The sequence below is a fragment of the Ictalurus punctatus genome, chromosome 10 (genome assembly GCF_001660625.3).
Source record: "Ictalurus punctatus breed USDA103 chromosome 10, Coco_2.0, whole genome shotgun sequence".
Classification (NCBI taxonomy): Eukaryota; Metazoa; Chordata; class Actinopteri; order Siluriformes; family Ictaluridae; genus Ictalurus; species Ictalurus punctatus.
Window position 1 is genome coordinate 11970273 of NC_030425.2, and position 24726 is coordinate 11994998.

At 37.8% G+C, this 24726-nt stretch overlaps 1 protein-coding gene and 1 non-coding gene across 5 annotated transcripts in view; both read right to left on the minus strand.

Annotated features, from left to right (window-relative positions):
• The window catches only part of tle2b (TLE family member 2, transcriptional corepressor b), an 81217-nt gene that overhangs the window by 46303 nt on the left and 10188 nt on the right, over positions 1 to 24726 (minus strand). For all 4 annotated transcript variants that reach the window (XM_053683163.1, XM_017478515.3, XM_017478516.3 and 1 more), the window contains exons 2-3: positions 21228 to 21325; positions 17667 to 17730 (exon numbers count right to left, since the gene is read on the minus strand). In XM_053683163.1, the coding sequence (XP_053539138.1) occupies positions 17667 to 17730; positions 21228 to 21325 (162 nt within the window). The remainder of the gene's footprint in view (positions 1 to 17666; positions 17731 to 21227; positions 21326 to 24726) is intronic.
• On the minus strand, positions 3231 to 3303 carry trnak-cuu (transfer RNA lysine (anticodon CUU)). The gene has a single exon. It is a non-coding gene; the product is annotated as a tRNA-Lys (tRNA).

The window sequence follows — 24726 nt, forward strand, 5'->3', positions numbered from 1 at the left end:
AGCTAACCGCTGTGTGTAAATACTAACATTAGCCAAATCGAGCTAAAGTTAAGCTAACCGCTGTGTGTAAATACTAACATTAGCCAAATCGAGCTAAAGTTAAGCTAACCGCCGTGTGTAAATACTAACATTAGCCAAATCGAGCTAAAGTTAAGCTAACCGCCGTGTGTAAATACTAACATTAGCCAAATCGAGCTAAAGTTAAGCTAACCGCCGTGTGTAAATACTAACATTAGCCAAATTGAGCTAAAGTTAAGCTAACCGCTGTGTGTAAATACTAACATTAGCCAAATCGAGCTAACGTTCAGCTAACCGCTGTGTGTAAATACTAATATTAGCCAAATCGAGCTAAAGTTAAGCTAACCGCTGTGTGTAAATACTAATATTAGCCAAAGCGAGCTAACGTTCAGCTAACCGCTGTGTGTAAATACTAACATTAGCCAAATCGAGCTAAAGTTAAGCTAACCGCCGTGTGTAAATACTAACATTAGCCAAATCGAGCTAAAGTTAAGCTAACCGCTGTGTGTAAATACTAACATTAGCCAAATCGAGCTAAAGTTAAGCTAACCGCTGTGTGTAAATACTAACATTAGCCAAATCGAGCTAAAGTTAAGCTAACCGCTGTGTGTAAATACTAATATTAGCCAAATCGAGCTAACGTTCAGCTAACCGCCGTGTGTAAATACTAACATTAGCCAAATCGAGCTAAAGTTAAGCTAACCGCTGTGTGTAAATACTAACATTAGCCAAATCGAGCTAACGTTCAGCTAACCGCTGTGTGTAAATACTAATATTAGCCAAATCGAGCTAAAGTTAAGCTAACCGCTGTGTGTAAATACTAATATTAGCCAAAGCGAGCTAACGTTCAGCTAACCGCCGTGTAAATACTAACATTAGCCAAATCGAGCTAAAGTTAAGCTAACCGCCGTGTGTAAATACTAACATTAGCCAAATCGAGCTAAAGTTAAGCTAACCGCTGTGTGTAAATACTAATATTAGCCAAAGCGAGCTAACGTTCAGCTAACCGCTGTGTGTAAATACTAATATTAGCCAAATCGAGCTAAAGTTAAGCTAACCGCTGTGTGTAAATACTAACATTAGCCGAATCGAGCTAAAGTTAAGCTAACCGCTGTGTGTAAATACTAATATTAGCCAAAGCGAGCTAACGTTCAGCTAACCGCTGTGTGTAAAGACTAACATTAGCCGAAGCGAGCTAAAGTTAAGCTAACCGCTGTGTGTAAATACTAATATTAGCCAAAGCGAGCTAACGTTCAGCTAACCGCTGTGTGTAAAGACTAACATTAGCCGAAGCGAGCTAAAGTTAAGCTAACCGCTGTGTGTAAATACTAACATTAGCCGAATCGAGCTAAAGTTAAGCTAACCGCTGTGTGTAAATACTATTATTAGCCAAAGCGAGCTAACGTTCAGCTAACCGCTGTGTGTAAATACTAAAATTGGCTGAAACGAGCTAACGTTCAGCTAACCGCTGTGTGTGAATACTAACATTAGCCGAAGCGAGCTAAAGTTAAGCTAACCGCCGTGTGTAAATACTAATATTAGCCAAAGCGAGCTAACGTTCAGCTAACCGCTGTGTGTAAAGACTAACATTAGCCGAAGCGAGCTAAAGTTAAGCTAACCGCTGTGTGTAAATACTAACATTAGCCGAATCGAGCTAAAGTTAAGCTAACCGCTGTGTGTAAATACTAATATTAGCCAAAGCGAGCTAACGTTCAGCTAACCGCTGTGTGTAAATACTAAAATTGGCTGAAACGAGCTAACGTTAAGCTAATGCTGTGTGTAAATACTAACATTATCTGTGCTACTACAATTTTACAATATGTTTACTGATTACACTTGTTTATTTCAATTGCATGCACATACTTGAAAATTTTGTGAAACTTGTTCGTTTCACATTAAGAACCTAAAAAAAAAGAAGCAATCCATACCAAATTCCTAAATTAAGATAAATCATTCAGTGAGGACAAAAGAAATGGTGCTCTATGAAGAAGGAAGAGTGCATGTGTGTCTACAGTACCTGAAGCGCTGCAGTGGCTGAGGTGCATTACTGGAAGATTTAATGCAAGCCACACCTAGGAGGCGCTCTTTCACCATTTTGTCATTTTGCTTTTTATTGTGTTTTATAGCTGTCTAAGTGAATGAGAAAAAGTGACATTTACCAACATACACACGTGTATGCAAAGAATATCAGCTAAATATGTTTGTGAATCTAGCAGGAATTTTAGTTGTGCAAAAACATTTACGCACAATTTTACAAAGACTGATTAATGAGGCCCATGAGGCAAACAAACTGCTATAGCCATATTATAAATACTGGGCCTGATATCTAATTCTACTGAATTTACACACCTGGTTAATACTTGTTATATATGGACTATAGTTCTGCGCGCGCTCTCTCTCTCTCTCTCTCTCTCTCTCTCTCTCTCTCTCTCTCTCTCAAGTCTGCACACACACGACACACTGCAGGTCTGAAAGCTTATAATACAGTAAAAGCACTGAGCACTATGGCCCCTATATTATTGGTAATAGAGTGTGAAGTCTTAAACACACTTCCTAATGGCTCGGCCCTGTTCAGCAGCCTTGAGTGAGACTAGAGCTATCAGTCATACCCCAGTGCAGCAACACCCCTCAGCCCACCCTGCCTATAGAACGACCTTCAAATCCACATTAACACACGTTATATCACGGTCGTAAGTCTCTGTGCCTGAACACTGTGGTGAAGCCGTAGTGATATCTCAGCAGAAATGTAGTGTAAAGTATTAAAAATGTTTGTATGACACTGATCCTATATTTATATGAAATATTAGGCATTCACCATTCACAGCCATTCACAGTTTACTTTAGCGTACTGCAGGAATTCTCTCCTCATTTGAAATTCAAAGCAGAAGTAAAGGCAGCCTTTTTGACACCTGAAGTAATGTCCTTTCTGAATTAATCAACACTTAAAACTCGTTGTCAGTTATTCGGGTGCTTGAGTGTAGGCGGCCGTGCGCTAGTTTTGGAATAATAAACACAGGATTCATCTTAAATCTCATAATGCACGCCATTAATGTTTGTAGGAGGCTGCTCGATGTATGTTTCACAGAGACAGAAAGTAAAAAACAGTCATCCAGAAAATTGGTTAATTCTGTCTCTGTCAGAGGAAGATGCTATACTGTATGCAGTTTCTGTCTAAGCCTGAGAGAGAGAGAGCTGCCAAAGAAAACAGCACTCGCCCAACGTGGGGCTCGAACCCACGACCCTGAGATTAAGAGTCTCATGCTCTACCGACTGAGCTAGCCGGGCTACAGGGGATTTGCAACAAGTGCTATTACTAATCATTACAGTCTCATGCCCAAACCACTATTTTTTTTTTCTTGATTACTTGTGTTTTTTCCCCCACAATTGTTTAACATTTAAATTCTTTGTTTTAGTTATGCAATTATGTTCAGTAATTCAGGCCAAACCAGTGGTCTTTATAAATCTGAAACTATAAAAGGACTTTAAGCATGGGGGGTATTTTAATCAAACTCTAGTGAAAGTAAAAACATCTGCTTTTAAGTTTCTCAACGTCTATGGGCACTATTAGTTACTATTAGCATAGTAATGTCAATGGCTAGGCTATGCTTTTGTGTGTGTGTGTGTGTGTGTGTGTGTGCGCGCGTGTGTGTCTTTTAAAGAGAATCTTATAAATTATCTCTTTTTAAAAAAATATATTTTACTTCATCATTTTACTACAACAATACTATTTCACTCGCAGTACATTGTTAGTTTAGTTTACAAGCTACTTTAGGATATAACTCAGCCATGACTGTGACAAACTGTTATTTTTAACTGAACTAGGCTTATGTTATTATTGTGTTTGACTCAGAAATGGATAGACAGAACTGGGCCTCAGCTACAAAATGTAAAAAATAAATGTAAAAAATAAAGAAATATGGATCATTATGACCTTTTCTTTTCAAAAAAAGAAAAGAAAAGGCATGGATACCTCCATGTTCATTTATTGTTAGCAACAATCCAGCCAGCTAACGTTACTGATACAAGTGATGTGAATTTACCTCATCAAAACAACTAACTTTATAGTCAATGTAATAGATTTAACAAGTAAATACAGTACTACGCAAAAGTCTTAGGAGCACGCAAAGAAATTCTGTAGAGCAAAGATGCCTTCAAAAAGAATGAAATGAAATGTTTCTACATTAAAAAAAAATACTATAAAGTGGAGTAACAAACAGTAATAAATGAAACAACGTCACTATTTAGTTTGATGACCCTTTGGTTTTAAAAATAAAAATAGCAGTCTCTGGTACACTTAGTGCAGTTTTATAAGGAAACGAGCTGTAAGTTTTATTGAGCATCTTGCAGAACCAGACACGGTTCTTCTGGAGACTTTGACTGTCGCACTTGCTTCTTATTTTTGCAGCAAAATCCAGCAGCATTCATCGTGTTTTTTTGTCTGAAACGTGTCTCTTACATAATGTGCTGCTTTCTTTCCTGATATACACACATTTTTCTGTAACATTTAATTTTGTGTTGAAAACTAATGTTTGGAAATCTAAAATGCTTTTGTACTGACTCGATAAAGTAGGAGTCATAAAATAAAAAATCTATAACAAAGTTTATACTATTATTGATTGATCTAAAGCATAGGTTCCCAACCCTGGTCCTGGAGAACCCCTTATCTTGCACATGTTAGTGTTTTCTCTGCTCTAACACACTTCAATTCAGGAAGGGCCGCTAATCAACTGATTAGTTGAACCCGGTGTTTTAGGAGCAAGGAAAACACTACCAATGTGCAGGACCGGCGGTACTCCAGGACCAGCGCTAGGAACCTTCCCAATTTTACAAATTGTGTGGATGTTTTCTTTGGTTATCTGAACTTACCATAGGCTATGGATTTTTCTTTCTTGTCACATAGCCTTCTTAACGCTGCCAGCGTTAGTCACTGTGGAGGTGTGTATGGTTTTGATTGCGTTAGGCATGGTGACAAGGCGAAAGGAAGAGCGGTAATCCTATAGGCACTGGAGGAGGTGCAACTGACAGTAATGCCATAGCAGGTCAGCATCTACCTGTGTAATCAATATTAACATAGGATTTCCATTTGAGGAATCTTTTATTAATTTTAGACTTAATTAAATAAATAAGCTTGGTTATCACCAAACTACTGACTGTTGGCTAACAGTAATAAAACTGGCAAAAGTGCATTGTTAATACAGCTTGTTACCTATGTAGTGGATACAACCTCCATTCATCAACACACACTTATTGTCAAAACAAACTTATTTAACCTGGTTAGCAAGCTAGTGCAGTGAGGCAATATGTTTCTCTAAATCTGAAGTAGAGTTCTTATAACATTTCTTTATTTACTGGCAAACATGTTCACAAGTCCCTGAGGTCCCAGTCCGAGTCAAGTCTCAAGTCTCTGAGGTGGAGTCCAAGTCATGTCTCAAGTCCCTGAGGTCCCAGTCCGAGTCAAGTCTCAAGTCTCTGAGGTCTAAGTCCAAGTCAAGTCTCAAGTCCCTGAGGTCCAAGTCCAAGTCAAGTCCCTGAGGTGGAGTCCAAGTCAAGTCTCAAGTGCCTGAGGTCCAAGTCCAAGTCTCAAGTCCCTGAGGTCCAAGTCCAAGTCAAGTCTCAAGTCCCTGAGGTGGAGTCCAAGTCATGTCTCAAGTCCCCGAGGTCCCAGTCCGAGTCAAGTCTCAAGTCCCTGAGGTCCCAGTCCGAGTCAAGTCCCTGAGATCCCAGTCCGAGTCAAGTCTCAAGTCTCTGAGGTGGAGTCCGAGTCAAGTCTCAAGTCCCTGAGGTCCCTGTCTGAGTCAAGTCTCAAGTCCAAGTCAAGTCTCAAGTCCCTGAGGTCCAAGTCCAAGTCAAGTCTCAAGTCCCTGAGGTGGAGTCCAAGTCAAGGCTCAAGTGCCTGAGGTCCAAGTCCAAGTCTCAAGTCCCTGAGGTCCAAGTCCAAGTCATGTCCCTGAGGTGGACTCAAGTCAAGTCTCAAGTCCCTGCGGTGGAGTCCAAGTCAAGTTTCAAGTGCCTGAGGTCCAAGTCCAAGTCTCAAGTCCCTGAGGTCCAAGTCCAAGTCAAGTCTCAAGTCTCTGATGTGGAGTCCAAGTCAAGTCTCAAGTCCCTGAGGTCCAAGTCCAAGTCAAGTCTCTGAGGTGGAGTCCAAGTCAAATCTCGTCTTTGTTCTATTTTTAGCAATATTTAAGTATTTTAAATTGTTTATTCTAATATTCTGAGATATTGGACTTTTGATTTACATGAGCTGTAAGCCTTAATCATCAAGATTAAAACAAAAAAGCTTGAAATATTTCACTTTATGTGTAATGAATCTAAACTATATTAAAGTTCCACATTTTTAAATTAAATTATGGAAAACAATTAACTTGTCCAGGATATTCTATCGTTTTTAAATGCACCTGTACTGATAAGGAATGAATGAGGAATTAATAGAAAAATGTGGTTTTTGATGCGGTCATGTGGGGTGATACAGAGAGAACGTAATCGGGAACACCAAACCAAAATGACTTGTTTTTCACAAGTTTCAATAGGCCTCGTTCCATCCATCCATCTATCTTCTATACCGCATATCCTTTTCCGGGTCGCGGGGAAACCTAGAGGCTATCCCAGGGAGCATGGGGCACAAAGCAGGGTACACCCTGGACAGGGTGTCAATCCATCGCTAGGCCTCTTCCGTCCATTTATAAATTAGTTATGTGAATGTAATGAGGGATTACTGAGAAATATAAAAGGGAAAAAAGGGAAAAATTTGACCAACAAACCTTATTTTCATTTACATTTATTAATTTAACAGATGCTTTTATTTGGTTAAGCATGAATGCATGTTGTATTTACTTTACCTACCATTACTGCTTCACTACATATGTTGGTCTTTTTTTTTTTTTTTACATTTCCTAACAATCTCTCGTTTACGGTTGTCAAAAGTATCGGTACTTCGGTACCAAATCGTTACTAAAAAGAAAAAAAATTGACGGTACCAGATTTTCATAAGTAATGGGAGGACATGATGGGGTTTAGTAATTGTACACACCAGAGGCTTTTTGATGAGCGATATATCTGAAAATGTGTTAGAAAATAATAGATGTGGGGCTAGCACTGTTTGTCTTTAATGTCAGTCATTCAGAAAAACATTTCTGCTCTTGTCTGGAGAACTCTAGTAGCTTTAATAATCAAATACTTGACGTATACAGAATGGCATTTTTAAAAATACATTTTATATTGATATTTAACTTTATTAATAAAATAGCGTGTTGTTTTTTTAGCATGTTTGTGTTTTGCTTCGGTACCGAAATTGTTACAGAGTACCGTGGAATTTTTAAATCATTACCTTTGCATAACTAATAAACATATAAACGAGAACTTTATATATGTTTTTATTTTAGGGGCCCTAGAATAAAATTTCAGGTTGTATAAGAAATCTGGACACTATTTGGGTTGTCTGCACGTAAAATAACAATCGAATTGTATTTTAAAGTATCTAAATATATTTGACAGTACCTATGTTCATTTAAATCATGTGATTTTCTGTCACATTTCTCTTACACGTACTCATACCTGTACTTCCACATCTGAAGGCTCCCAAAGGATATGAAGGTAGGATACCTGGGATAGGTTGATATGAATCATAAAATGGCCTGGGACAATGAGACTCACAATGTAGTGAACTGAACATGATGGGTTAAGTACTGAAATCTCATAAAATCAGAGTGGCAGGATGTGGCATTGTGGGATTTATTGGGCTCATAATGACCACCCACTACCTCGCTTAAGTTACATAATCTGCCTTGCATGTCACTGCATTCTTGTTGTTTCTGTGTGTGTGTGTGTGTGTGTTACGTGTTGTTTTGGGAGCAGATTGCACACGGCATGCGGTGGATGTAGCTCGGTTCAGCACGGCTAAGCCTGCCCCCATGCCGATACTGCAGTGTGTGCATGAATATGTATGTATGTGTGTGTATACACACAGTCTAATGGGTCCTACAGTCTAATGAGTGTGTTAAGTGTCCTCTGGTTCAACTTGGCAGCTGTTTACTGTCCGAGTGTACCGCTGTGCTACGTCCAGCTGCGATGCTGAACATTCATCACTCAACGTGTGTGTGTGTGTGTGTGTGTGTTTGGCCACCGCTGGGGCTTAGCTTTCATGTTCCTGGATTCAGATAAACCGGATTGGGGGTGGACAATATGAGAAAAATATATCATATCACTATTGTAGAAGGTATTTCTACGCTACACAGAGTCTCAGCAATAGAGCAGTGTTGCATTTTTTTTCAACCCTGATGATTTACATGATGTTTACAACATTTTATAACATTTTACAATTTTAAATATTTAGTATGAAATTACATCGTCACCTTCGCCGTCAGTCTGCAATTCAATTTGTGCAAAAACGTTGACATTCTATAAATAAACCCATCATGAAATATACAATATCAGAAAAGCATACTGTTACATAATTTGTCATAATATCAATATGATATTATCGCGACACCCAGCGCTACGCTGAACCCGAACCAGCGTTAGTAAAACTGTATAAAGCTTTTTCCACAACTACAGTTTTTCATTTGCTTGGAGTAGTCTGAGTTTGTTCAGTATTAATACTAATATAAAGTGCTTAGGGGTGTAAAGATTCAGCAGTTCAAATTGGCAGACTGGCTTAATATTTTGGATATGGCTTTTGAGATTTTGCCCTGAATTTCTCTCTCCTTTTTTTTTTTTTTTTTTTTCATATGTATACGTGATTATGTGATAATTAGTATAAATCTTGAGTCCTCAACAGAATTGATTAATGTGGAATTTTGGATTGTTAGAAAAATACTTGTTTTCAATCGGGGGAAAAAAGAGCTTTCCTCTGAGGGTTGTTATCTGGTTTTTAAAACGTCTTCATTTCTACTAGACACAATGTTTTCATTAACATTATCAAAAGTTTATCGTGATGCCGTTCTGTGGCATTTTTACATCTAATGGCTGTATTAGAAATGCAAAAGAACAGGGTGTCGGTTATATTGATTGGAGGGTGAGCGATACTGAATACGTTTTTCATATATAAAATTGTTACTACACACACACACACACACACACACAGAAGGAAGCTTCAAAGGGCATTTGTTACTCTGCAGAGTCACTGTTTGGGATTCCCTAAACAGAGCAAATGGGGAGTGAGAACCTTTTTAGAAATTCTGACAAGACATTTTTGCAATTGTTGGACTGGTTATTTGTGAAGTATTCTGCACTGAATCATATTAAACTGCTGCTTGCATCTTTTGTGTTTTATCTATCTTTTATGCATCAGACAATTGAACATGCTTCAAGATTCTTACTGTATCAAGAGACGTCAACATTCATAACAAGAAAGTGAAAAACTGAAAGGAACGGTCTATGCTAACAGCGTAAGTGATACTGGGTGAACGGGTGTCTGCAGAAATCTTTGGATTTAAAAGCGACCAGCTGAGTCTGTAAGCTTACTTTTTATACAACTGTTACACAATTAACATACAGTAAGCACATGTCCTGTCTTCAGGCTGCTCCGTGTCCACGTAACAGTCCCTCCAGGATCACAGAAATGAACGTAAAATCAAGCAAACCGCGCAATATTCAGAGAGGCGTGCAAGTTTTCTAAATTACCGCCGACACGTCATGTGACGTCATCACGACGCGTATTCAGCCAAAGCCCTTTTTGATTCACGTGCGTCGAACACGAGTACAGCTAAAAGGTCTCATGTACCGACAAACATCACGGTGAAGGTCTGTGCAAAACTATTTTGTGCGATTGCAATTTCGCCGATTCAAGTCGTTTTCCACAAAAAAAAAGGCACAAAAAAACTTTGCAAGTTGCATCACAAATTTAGAAAACAGCCACAGCAAAATCGATTATTTTTGGCCACAAGAATCACAAAAAAAAAACTCTGCAGAATCCTGTACGGACTGAAATAACAAACTGTCTGTGAAAAATCATTACTATTTGTATTATTTGTAGTCATTTGTAGATCTGAGCACTAGTACAGTATAGTATAAAATTAGAAGTCTTTACATTTGTATTACTGGCTTGAAAGGAAAACAGCAGGCAGATGCCCATGCGTTAACTGTATGTTTCTGGTTGGTGTGACTTTGAAGAGAATGTAAGCATAACATTAGCTAGATAATTTCTTCCCCAGATGTCCGCCACGCAACAGTAAGAAAATAACAAGACAAGAGTCAGTCTGGTGTTACCGCTACTTTAATAATTAGCAGCTCATATTTTTCGGTGGCCATAGAGACCAAAGACACCTTTTTGTGATCTATTGTTTAAATACCAATGCTCATGAACTGAAAGTTTACCTAGATAAATAACTGGTATGGTTAGATGTTGTCACCTCTGTTGTATGATCTTGAACAGAGAGATGTACAGTGTTCATACAACAGACTGGGGACATAACAATTACGCAATGAAATCCCCATATATATATAAAACAACAACCACACAATCTACACACCAGAACTAACAGGACGCATGAATTCCTGTGTGTCTCAGCACAGTCTTCACAACCTTATCGCCTGCTCATAATTAAATGAACCGCTGAGCTCATTTTAAAATGGCTATCCATAGGATTATGGATTTATTATCATCACAAACTTCTAGTGTCTCTAGTCATTAACAAATTCACCAGATAGAGAAGCAACCTAGTGACCTCCATTCAATCAGAGCCACGTTTAACAATCAAACAAACAAATGCACTTAAGCTGTGCTTAATGAGTCCTCACCTCACTCGCAAATCCAAATTATGGGACAATCTTTAAGCCGTTACTACGACTACTTAATAACATAACATGAAATTGACATGGTCTAATTTAATGTCTTGTTAATCTAATCTTATATTCAGCACACACTTGTGTTGTATCAATCAGCGGAGGTTAATTTGCATTAAATGAAGCTGTATGCTACTAGTATTACTAGGGGTTGTTTCTGAAACTCTGATATGTTGTGATGTTAAAGAGTGGACAATATGAATAGGAATATGAACTATGAACATCCGATAACCTCACAGAACCCGGAAGTTGTAGTAGCTGATGCAATGTGTGTTCGTGACGACAGCTTCCCTCATCACCTTCGTCTTAGATCCTCTCATTCAGACCAGAAAAGAAAAAAATCATCCTCACATAATTTTCTTTATCAAACACATTTCTAACCTAGTGACTTAGTAATCATTTGAGCAATGACCAATTCTGATGTCATTTTTGAATTAAAGCCTTCATCTACGTAATTATAGTTACATGCTACAAGAATGACTGATGTCTGATCAGATACGTGTAGGCTTGTCACATCGCATACTTACTGACGTTGATCAAAAAATTAAAATAAAATAAAAAACCCAGAATTGACCAAGCAGCATTTTTGCAATGCTTTTGTTTGTTTGTTTGTTTTTTTTTACACAAGTTGGGAGTCCAAATAATTGGCAGGGTTGTATTACAGGGGGTGGTGCTCACAGCAAGCAGCAAAAGAAAGTAATACTATGGTTTGTGCATATTTATTAATGAATGAGTTTGTAATAGCACTAGCAACATAATAGCCGTAGCACTTTTACAGTACTAGGTACAGACATTCTGAAGATTGTGATTTCACAGTCCTGCTACGTAGCTAATCCTTACAAACTAGAAGGCAGAATTAGTTGCCATGACATGGCAAAATACAACTAGCCTTGTGCAAGATAATTTCACCTTCATATACGATATTACATTGCCATGATATCCAGACCTGACAACCTTTAGGCGTTTTGTGTAGGTGCTACGCAATTGGACAATCGATCAGTCTTATTCTCCCCGATAAAACCGATGACGACCATGTAGATATATGAATCTAGACTGATGTGCTCATGTGTTGTGAACAGACACCATCCGGTCCGCCCCCTTCCCCACACCTCAAATGTTCTCGACTGAACTGACTAACCCTAACCCTAACCCTGACACTTTCTGTCACGGTAAATGGAGAAAGCTTAGATTTTGTTAGTGTGAAAGCAAATCTGCCAATGTATCTTCGACGTAACTAACATTAGAGAAGTATATATTAAACATCCGTTAACTAAATTTATTAGTGACACCACCGAAAAATGTGGCCCAAAAAAAGTCAAAATGGCTTAAAAAATTTTTTTTTAAATTAAGATTTAAGATTTTGACCCAAAAAGATGAAATATGGCTACTTTGAAGTGTCAAATCTAAAACTTTACAAATACTGTTAATGGTGATGATAAGTAAAAAGTGCTTAAATATGTTAGGTTTTTTTTTTTTTTTTAATCGGCTCTCTCCTGCTCAGAGACACTTGTGAGACACTTTGAGAGTGAAAATGTCAGCTATGTGGACATTAGACAACTGATTTGTAAAAGGATTATATTGAAATGTACTGTTCAGTTGTTGTTGTTGTTGTTCTGCATTACTGCAGAATCACTTAGAAATCCAAGTGAACCTTCCAGCAAAGTTCTCATGACTTCCACAGTTCCTGATTGCACAGCTGGTAATATTATCATGCATTCCCATACTCTGCTTAAACCTGAAATGGTGGAAATGCTCATTTTCCTGGATGTCGAAACCGCTTATCTCAATTATTTAACACGGAAAATCGCGAGCAGGTGAAAAAAGGACAGCATCCGAACATAGTCTTAGTGGTTGAGGGTTAAACATCTTGCTCAGTGGCCCAATGGTGGTTCTCTGGAATCCCTGGGATTGAGCCTTTTTCCTAATCGTCACTGAATCAATTCTTGTAAGGGTGTAAATTGGGCATTTGACCTAGACACAGTCGCATCTCTGATTAGTATACAGACCTCATTAGATGTCACCAGCTCCTAGTATACGCCTATACTCAAAGCAGAGGGAAATAAAAGTCTACTAAAAACACCTGTTGTTTTGTTTTACAGCCAATAAAAAGACATATACCTGGAATATCCATGGGATCCAACCAAAAAAAAGTTGATAGCAGATGGCTTCATTTTAAACTGTTATGCAGATGGTCGTGTGCAGTCAGATTGCGAGACAAAGAAGGGCCACGTTGATTAACACGGGGGTGTACTGGACAGGTCATGGTGCACAGCCGCCAATTTCCAACATGTTTGCAATGTTCATTTATTCTTCCTAAGTAATGCTTTATCCAGGTCCGGGTCACTGTGGTGAATTACTAACGTGTTGAAACGAGATGAAATTAGGATTTGCGACTGAGGCTGTAGAATAGGAAGAAGCTAATCATGGCAGTAATCTGGCAGGGGTTTTAAATGGCATCTACAACGATGACATGGTTAAAATGAAGATCATGAAAAAAGAGAAAGAGTACATGGATGGTATGGTAAATTTACAATCCTCCACGTGGTAAGAACCGGAAGACAATTTTAAAACGTGGTGTTGATGATGAAATAAAACAGACTCTGGATGCAACTGCGGTGATTAAAATATGACACAAAGCACAGAAATCATCCTACTACTAGTAAACTGCTTTTTATTTATTTTTTAAATCGATTGAATTTTTGGATGAAGCATATGGAGAATAAAAAGCCCGCGATGAAATGGCAAAATTTAATTTCACCTTCAATATATTCTACACACACTCCCGCTATATAAATGTTTACTGAGGACTAAGCAGTTTCAGAACTACGCTTCTTTCTTCCTCCCTCTCTCTCACTTTAGCGTTCCTTTCCCCTAATCATTATTTCTCCCTCACCTCATCTCTCTCTGTGCTTTTATGTTATTTATCACTCTTTTTCTCACTGCCCTCAATCTAGCTGTATTCATCCCTGTTTTTTTTTTTCTTTTCCTCTTTTAGTGCTCCGTTTTGAACACCCATCGCTCTCTATCTCCCTCACGCTTACATTCTCTCTGTCTCTCCCCTCCTTCTTTCTCTCTCTCTGTAGGCGGGAGGGCAATCTATGGCAGTAATGTTCCTGGATAGAGCTGAGAGTGTCAGTGTGAATCAGACAGATGAGCTGGCCAGGGGAGTTACAGTGCAGAGTAGTGCATTAATCCCCCCCGTCCACCCCTCCTCTTCTCTCTTTCTCTCTTTTTATCTCACCCTCTATCCTTGACCACCTCAGAACCACGACTGCACCAGTGAACACAAGTGCATGCATACCACTTTCATTATTAGCAGTAGACTGACCTCACACCTGTCAAGCACACACACACACATTCCATCATGTTAACACACTTAGCTGAGATCTCTGTTTGTGAAATGTAAACTAAGGAAGGAGTTTATGTCGTTTAAAGTTCTACGTAATTTAAGTCGTATTTAAGGCAAACAATTTAGAACCTCATCTCTGTCCACTGCTTCTGTATGCGCATGTGCGTGTTTTCCTGCACAGAGAACAGAAAACCTACTTACTCGAAACTCACTTAGAACAGAAAGATAACACAGTTTAAAAACGTGAGATTATATCATGCAAATTCAAAGTAATTCTCTGTCCAGACTCACTGTTGTGTTACTTACCTTATTCATGAACTACTATTCGGTTACATTATTCAGTTACTACAGTTAACCCTCCTATTATGTTGAGGGGAAAAAAGTTACATGTATTATGTTACGGGTCAAAATGACTTCCACAGTTTAAATACACACAAAAACAGCATTATTATGGCTTGTCTGAGACAAGCCATAGAAGAAATATTTGCGTCTAAGTTCATGACCCTAAATGAGGATAGTCGAAAGATTTCAAAGAGAAAGAGATTAACCAGTATTTCAGACATCTCAAATGTGGAAATGGGTGACCCATAACATAATAAGAGGGTTAAATGAATGTGCTATGTACCGTAGTTACGAGAATGTGAAACATCTGAACCCGCCGATGGATGCGAAGAGTTTAGGGCTTGAATGGAGTTAGAATCTTACCATTTAGAAATTTAAAGGCAAATATCTGAATTTGACATGTTATTATTCTGTATTTGGGTCATTCAATCTGAAATTGAATTTTGTGGAATTCTTTTGTGATTTTTTTTTTTTTTTTTTGTGGCCAAAAATGCTTGATTTTCAAAATTTACAATGCAATTTGTGGAGTTTTTTTGTGCTTTTTACTTCTATTGACGAAATCGCAATCGCACAAAATAGTTTTGCACGGTCTTTCACAGTGATGTTTGTTGGTAAATGAGTCCTTTTAGCTGTACGCGTGTTTGACGCACGTGAATCGAAGAGGGCTTCGGCTGAATGCGCATTGTGATGACGTCACATGACGTGTCTTGGCCCAAATCTGCAGAAAATCTGCAAAATCGCAGGGTTTGGGATTCATCGTTTGAAATTCGAAATGAAATACGCTTATAAAGAATTGTGACAAAGCCTTGCTATTAATTCCCTTTCACAATATATTCCCAGCCAGTATTTATGGTATGAAAAACCTTTCTTCATTTTACTGAGAGTTACCTGGATGTTATTTCGAAAGCAAATCCAAAAGTGTGAATTAATAAAGAGACCGAATTCTTTTTAGAAATGAATTATATGCGGACCCTCGTTGTTAAAATTCCCTTTCAACATTCAGTCACGCTTAAGCATGTAATCCAGTTTAAGATTTTAGATGAATCGTGAAATTCAATTTCAGTTCAAAAATCTATTTCAAATGGTAAAATAATATTCAAATAAACACACTTTCATTTAAACTTCAATTTCTAACGGCATGCTTCTGATTCCTTCTAATGCTTCTAATTTTAAAGAAATCCTCATATAAAATTTAACATACTTGGCCTTTTGTATGAATAATTTACAGTATATACTATTAATAAAACCCTTTACAACTTATTTATGATAAAGAAACAATAGTTCAGACAAATATTTCATTCACATGTGAGGTTTTTCATTTTTGGAAAACTGTTTCTTTAAGCCATTGGAAGAAGATAATTGTAATTGTTCTCATTTTTGCGTATCATAAACCTACCTGATGCCTAAGTGGGTGCTGTGAAGAATGATCTCATCCAGTAAATGGATTTGAAGTTTAGTTTTTCTAGTGGACTCTTACTTTTGAGCCCTCATGTATCACTAATTCAGTTGTAGCCAGTTGAGTTCTGACTATAAATGTTGCCGTGATTGCCATAAGATTTTAAATATGAATACAGAACAACATGCTGACACGATGATCTCCTATACACCACTAATCCGCCATCTCTAATGAGGCTAAAGTACTCTTTCATGCCCATCACCAAATAAATCATTCACATTTCTGAAAATCAGAAGCAAAAAACAAACCAATATTCAGTTCAGGAATGGGAGAGGGCAAGCGATGATGAATTATAAATGCATGAAAATAAAGGCAATGGCTGTCGAAACATGTCTTGGTGTACATGACAGGTTTAACTGGCTAAATATAGCCCGCTGGGCTAGCTGCTTTTTCAGAGTGCTTCACATTATTTACATGTTTGCGCTTGTGATCTCTATCTCCCGCCCTGCTTTTCTCCTTGCGTTCTTCATCCATTTCTGTCACACTCGTTTCTTCTTTGTCTTTTTTCATCTCTCATTCAGCCTAGTCGCATTCTCACTCGTCTAACATTCCTCTTACTCGTTCCTTTTTTCTCTCCCTCTTCTCTCATTTATATCATCACCGGTGCTTCCTCGCATACTCACTTCATACATTCTTTTTCCTTCTTGTCCTCTTTACAGATCAGTGAAAACACACATAGTGACACATACACAGCAGTGAATACACATCAACGCACACACACACATGGCACACATTAGGACTCATAATAAATGTTTTAATTCCCCTTACATATGCATATGGTTTTCTATCTAATCGTTTTATACAAATTGGTGGAAAAGGGTATCTAAAAAGACAAAATGCAATGCAAAGAGGTATTCCCAATAAATACAACCATGAACGTGGGGGGCGTACGTTTCAATGCTGTATCTAGATAAACAAACATACACACAGAGGAGACTCGTGATCCGTTTGGACTGACGAAGAAACAAACGTTTTCATGATTTAATGAACAGAAACGAGATCAAAGGTCACCACACGCCTGACCAAACATCAAACGTTAAATCTTTTACACTGCTGTTTTGACGCTCTTTACACAGATGAAAAACAGCCGTGGACTTTGGTTAGTGTCGTCTTTTCTGCCTAATCACTTTCACATCGTTTTTAGGATTTTCATTTTATATATATATATATATATTAATTGAAACTCAGCTTGTGTTTTGTATTTGAAATATAGATTAAATATTAATAGAATTTTATACAAAATTGTCTAAATCTGAATTGTAATCGTACTAGCATAATGTTAATCGTAATCTTACTAGCATAATGTTAATGTTAATGTCCCTAATCAAGTAATGCACTTTTTGCTTTCTAGCTTGGTATGGTGGACATCAAAGGTACAGACAGTGTGGACTACAGTAACTTGTGAGAAAAGACACAGCAAACAACCTTGACGCTGACCACAAAGGTACATGTGTTAATATAGCTGGAGCATCATCATCGGTTGCTAGCGGACCTCTATTACAGCTCCCTGATGATAATCTATATATCAGGTTTATTAGCTGTGAGATTTATTTTTGTGCTACATCTTCTCTTGTGTGTCTTGAACCCTGTCTGCCCCCATCAAACACATATGTTCTAGCTATAACCCCGCCCCATGCCAAAATACAGAGTTAGACCCTTTTCTCACTTTACCCGCTCACACACTATACAGGATTTGACCGAGCAAGCCTGGCCAAGACTCACCATGATATAGTGTCTCTGCATCTCGGTCTTCTCACTGGCCAGCTTCTCACACTCCAGCTTCAGACTACGGATTGAAATAACACAACTGTTAATTCAGGTAACAAAGAAAAAACAAAAACATCTCTGCTTTAGATACAGTGCCCTCCACTAATATTGGCACCCTTGGTAAATACGAGTAAAGAAGGCTGTGAAAAATTGTCTTTATTGTTTAACCTTTTGTTAAAATAATTCACAAAAATACTCTGCTCTCATGGATATCAAACAATGGCAAACAAAACACAGGTTTATCACATAAAAATGTCTTTGTTAAATATATGTGTGCCACAATTATTGGCACCCCTATGAATTCATATGATAAAAATATATTTGAAGGATATTCCCATTGATATTGAAATTTTTTTTCCGTACACCTGGGTGACTAGGAACAGGAAATTGTTCAACCCTGACTTCCTGTTTCACAGGGGTATAAATATGAGGTAACACATAGGCCAAATTCCCTTTGTCATTCATAACAATGGGTAAGACCAAGGAATATAGCTGTGATGTGCAGCAAAAGGTTGTTGAGATTCACAAAATGGGAAGAGGCCAATATTAGTGGAGGGCACTGTAAATATAGATACATAACAGTTTTAGCAGCTAAAAAGCATAAACAGTCCTGTGAGAAAAAAATGTTACTCTTGGCAAAATTAGCAAATCTAATTCAATAAATCAAGAATGAAATGTGTATAGTCTCAGAAACTCAGATACCACCTGCCTATTAGTGCTATCAGATTAATAGTCTTGAGCTGATTGCCAGCCTTATAAAATATGGTGCTTTTTTAAATTAAATCCTTTAAGGAGAATTAACCTGTGTCATCTGGTCAAGATATGAAACGTCTCACTGTTGTTTAAGAAATAAGGTGGTCTGAAAAAATCTGAATCTCACTGAAAAAATCTATTATTGGTATAAGTATTATAATATTATACATTTTTATTGAATCTAGATTTCTTGATGAAGATAAATGTATATGCACCTTTTTCTGTTGTCTAATTTATTTATTTATTTATTTTAACTAATTTACTATTCAATATGGGTCTTCATTCACGTTATGGGTTATGACTAGAGATGCATGGATGTATCGGCCAACGAAGATGAGTCGAAAAAATATATATATTGCACAGAAAAATATATTTGTAGAGTAGTATATTTCATATCCAGTTAATGATAATAAATAAAAAATTGATATTATATATTATCAGTTTGATGTCGGTGATGAAGTAGAAATGCTTTTGTTTGTGGAGAGTGAATGTGAGACTAACAGGAGGCTTTTTTAGAATTCAGTCAATGTTAATATGAATTAATACCATTCAGTAAATTAAGAAATCTTACTTTAATCTTCAGAATGTATTTCATGTGTTAATGTTAATCAGAGTAATATGTTTTCTGTGTATGAGACCGGTTACTGTGAAACAACTTGTTGAAATGGAGAGAATAAAGTTGTTATTTGCATTTCTTTCAGAATTTTGGAATGAATTATTATTCATTTAAAAGAAGGCATAAAAGGCAGAACTATCAGTATCGGTCATCGGTCGATATCACTCGAAATAATCGGCTATCGGTATCGGCTGAGAAATGTATTATCGGTGCATCTCTTGTTATGACTAATGCGAGAAAAATGTGATATTTATGGTGTTGAAATCTAAATAATACTCTCATACTTTTTCTTTTTAGTACCTATCCTACACACGAAATACATTTCCCATGATCCCCAGCCCACCAGAGAACTCCAGCCACATCACATGACCAACAAGACACAAGCAGCATATCCCTATTCACACGCTCCAGACTTCTAATCAGACACACCTGTTCCCATTTACACACAGTCCTTTAAATAACTTTGTGAGGTCTTGCTTTTTACTAATGCTTCTTCAAGTCCTGTTGGGAAAGATCTTAATTACTAGGTGAATGCACATGAACACTACCACAATGTTGTAATTACAACTCGAGAACTTGTATTTTTCTATGAGCCCAGATTCTCAGAGTTGGGGGCTTCAATAACTGATCAGTTCTTTATTTTCTTTCAATAAGGCAAAAAATTTCTTGTCATTGATACAAAAAGTAAATAAATAAAAAGAAAAGGTTTCTGAGGGTTTCAATTGTTTACTAGTACCAGCCATTTTTTCTGACCAAAACCACTTGATGAAAGCCACATCACATCATAATCACGACCTCCAAAGTCATACATATGAACTTCCAAGGACTTGAAGGTAACATAAGCCATGTATTCTTGTGGTTTTGCCTGGTTCTACTTTCTGTCTTTTCCTATTTCAGTCTGTTTGTAGATCACTCAACCCTTTGCCTGATTTTTTGGGGGGGGTTCTGAGTATTACATTGCTTTTTTGGTTCATCTGTCCTGGTTTACTCGATAAACCAAACCCTGCATTTCCATCCAAGCCTGAGCATTGTTGAAAACGGTAAGTTTCCTTTTCTCACAACAGAAAAACAAAGCATCATTCTAACAGTGCAAATCTGTACAGCTTACCATCGCCAGGCTTGCAAAAACAGATTACATGCTGTAGCTTTGCATTTATGGAACGTCTTTCTTGTAGAGCATGAATGTGACCTTAATTGATTTTGGGGTTGAGGCTATATTAAACTTGCTAAGTACAATAAAGCCTTGATATGATTCAGCTTTATTTCTTAGGATACAACCATCTGCCAAATTAATAAATGTAAACATAAACACAAGCTCTATTTATATTAATAGTTACTGTACATAGTCTCGTCTACTCAAATTCTGTCACTGTTTAATGCATGTCAGTTTGTGATTCACATGAACACAAGGGCTTTGAACAGTCGAGGGCCGTTTCTCTTTTATTTTGTTTGAAAAGGCTCTGATAATTTGAGAAATGTTAACGGCTCTGCAAAAAAAAGAAGAAGAACAAAGGTTTTATTCCGTATTGAAGAGATATGACTCAGATGAAACTCCAATGGATTTCATGCAACACAGATCATCAGGTTGAACACAAACTCGAAGAGTCCATGAGAGCTCGAGTGCATACTAAGAAATCCATGAAATTCTACTTTTCACTCCAGTTGTTGATATAAAAGTTATTTGTAATGAAATGTATTTTTTATTACATTACAAATGAATGCAAAATGGAAGCATTTTCACTAATGGTTTTAGATTTTTGGACCCCACTGTACTTAAGTTTGTTTGTTACAATGTATAAATCAATTCGCCCTGTTGTTATTTGTTTTGTTTTTGTGCTAGCTTCTGATGCCAATTCATGAATCATGAAGTGATACATGCTTACTCCATTCACAGCATCATACAAGCATACAAATAATGCGATTTATGATCTACTCATGTGTTATTCTATAAAAGTTATTCATTGCTCATACATATTTGATAAAGTTGTTGTGTAGACAGACTTCACAATAAAGCCGAAGAGTCCTCAACTCCACTTCATGTAATCGATTATTCATGCCAGGGATGGGTGAGACTAAATCAGACTGGACTGAGAATTAGGCATTGTTAGTGTTACATTCAACCAGCAGCCCCAAGGCCATGTCCTCACCTGTGGTACTGGGCCTGGAGAAACTGGAACTCCTCTTTAATGCGGTCCAGTGTCTCCAGCACAGTGAACTTGAAGGACTGGCCAGGCTGCAGTGGGACCTGAAAGACAGACATCAGATCATCCAAGTTATTCATCAGTCTATACAACAGCTCCATTATTTCACTTACAATATTCGCACACAACGTTTGTCACAACAAATGTTGCTATTCAAACACTATTTTTTTTTTCATTGTTAGCTGTCTACCACAGTATATTGGAGTTAAAATTAAATCATTTTAAAAAGAAAGAACACACTGGTGAGCTCAGGAACACCAAAACCCAAAAGGCCACAGAAAACAGCTGGTGGATGACAAGAATTCTTTCCCTTGTGAAGAAAATTTCTTTCCCAACAGTTGGCCAGATCAAGAACACCCTTCAGGAAGTAGGCAGATCTGTGTCGAAGTCAACGATCAAGAGAAGACTTCACACTTGTAAATACAGAAGGTTTACCACAAGATGTAAACCATTGTTAAGCCTAGCCTGGAAGACCAGATTAGAGTTTACCAAAAACATCTAAAAAAAAAAAAAAAAAAAATACCTGTACTGTTCTGGAAATATTCCTATGGACAGATGAGACAAACATCAACTTGTACCAGAATGATGGGAAGAGAAGAGTATAGAGAATGGAAGGCACTGCTCATGATCCAAAGCATACCACTCCATCTTACGGAGTGGGCATTTATGGCTGCCAATGGAACTGGTTCCCTTGTATTTATTGATGTTGTGACTGCTGACAAAAGCAGTAGGATTAATTAGTATATTAGGCTATATTATCTGCTTAGATTCGGCCAAATGCCACTGGACGGCCCTTCACAGTGCAGATGGACAATGACACAAAGCATAATTTACACCCCAAGCCAAAGAAGTGAAATGTTCTGCAACGGCCAAGTCAATCACCTGACCTGAATCCAGTTGAGCAAGCATTTCACTTGCTGAAGGCAAAACTGAAGGAAAAACTCCCTAAGAACAAGCAGAAATTGAAGACAGCTGCAGTAAAGGCATGGCAGATCATCACCAGGGAAGAAACCTGACATACAGTGATGTCTATGGGGTCCAGACTTCATTCCATGCAGTCATTGACCGCAAAGGATTTGCAACCAAGTATTTAAAATGATCAATTTAATTTATGATTGTTAGTTTGTCCAGTTTCTTTTGGTCCCTTAAAAAGTGGGGACCACATAAAAAAAAGTGCTGTAATTCCTACACAGTATTTGGATGTAAATACAGTAAATGTAATGTAATTCAATAATGAATCATTTAATGGTAGACAACTAAAATAACTAACTTTGTCAGTGTCCACATTTTTATGGACCTGGACCGCTACCATTGTAGTGAGCTTACAGTATACGGTATAGTGAATTGAAATCTATGCAGAATCCATCAAATATCAGCCATAATCATTACCATAAGGCGCAAACAATGTATAGGAGTATGAATGAATGAGCATATGAACCTGCAATGAAAACAATGATTTATCTGTTTAGATCAGAAATGTGATCAAAAGGATCATTTCTGCAACCTGAAAGGCTACACTGAATCAGAAGGAATGTAGCTGCTCAAGGTTCTTGAAATGATTTAAGTGTCCTTGGAATTAAAAGTAATAGTAACACATGCCATTTCAGAAAGACTCCAGTGCTACCCAACATGCTTCAGCTTCAAGCACATATTAACTACATATATTTACTACCTCTTCAAAATACTAACACAATCTTTCCCTTACCAAACATGCAGCTGATCAGCGAAGACATTTGTTTCTGCAGTTTTGCTGATCTCAGCTAATCTATTATGCTTTTTCATTCTTGACCAAACTACTCCTACACTGATTATAGATCAGCATCCTGCTCCCATCTCCACATGACAGGATCACAGTTAGCTCTTGTTAATCTCACACACACAGCCCGGACCAGACAGCAACCTTATTTATACACACTGTTCCTTATTAATTCCCTCACTTACTCTAATTCCACGAGCTATTTAAAGCACTGGCCACACTTAAAATGGCTGCCTTTCCTGCTCTAATCTTCAGCTCTTTCTGTGGCCTGTGTCTGCCCATCACCACCACCCCCCACCCACCCACCCCCGCTTCCCAGCCACTGTAGCACAGTGCAGGACACGTGAGAAGAGCAGCTAAAAGTTTGCAGGTTTCAGAAGGAGCTTAATTAGTCTAGACAAGTGAATTTCAATTAAATTTCAATTAGACTCACGGTGGAGGTCAGCCACTCCACGGGCTTTGTGGTAATTAAGCTGCAGGCTCAGCACTGGCTGGATGGGTTCAGTACATATAGCACAGACGTGTGTGTGTGTGTGTGTGTGCGCGTCTGTAGCATATCCCCACTGACCTTTTTCCACTCAGACAGACACAAACAGACAGTGTTTGTGCACTCTAACTATCTTTTAGTCAACATCCTTTAGCGCTGTTACACCACATCAGTGGCAGTAGGCACCATGAATTACAGTATATTTAAACAGAGAACATAGAAAACAAATAAACCACATATAAGCAAGAAAAAGGACCATGCATTATAGAAATATAGATCAGGAGACATTTCACATATACTAATATTCAACAAGCAAAGTATTCTAAGGCTGCAACAACAAATGGGTCTGTGACGTCAGTGTGGATAAACCACCTTCCCGTCAGTGACGCCACTTCACCATGGTGAAAAACGCATTTGTATGAAAAAAACACATCAAATAAACAGCGGAGGTCGCAGAGTGAGCTGCTGCGGGAAAAGTGCATGATCCAGGCCGTCCAAGACATGAGAATGTTTTATATTAAGAGCTTCAAACAAACTGGTAAGTGTATTAACGTGGCTTGTCGTGTCAGACACTGTGACAGATGCGTGTGCTGTTTAATGTGTTCCAGACATGTTTTCTTCAGCACAGAAGTAACATGTTTACCTTCATATCCTTATCTTTACATGTTGGAAATTCATGACAGTATTTCCATTTTACATGAAGACTCGTCCTGACAGCGAGCGAGTCTCCGTTAAACTTCACTGAATGAGTGCGAGTCCACGCATGCACGTCAATCAAACAGCACGCAATAGTAAGGAAACGCAATAACTCTGACTAAACTATTCATTTTGATCAAATATGTTGCTCAATGCTATATGTGTGTGTGTAGTTTTAAATTGGAACTGAACCTGATAGCCTTCATAATTTTTATTGTCTGACAGGGTTGCGCCGATCAGGATTTTTGCAGCCGATACTAATTACCGATTTCTCATCATCATGATCGGCCAATCCTGATCACGATCGTTCAAGCTTTATATAAGTGATATGTAAGCTTTCTGTTGACTGTCACTGTTAACCTTTTTTTTTTCCAGATAAATACCACAGATGTTGCCTTGGTTATATTATTTCCAGTAATGTTGTAGATTATTGTTTTAATTGAGAATCAAATAAATAAGCACAAGAAACATTCATTTTACAATTAACATTTCAATAGGCCTTTAAA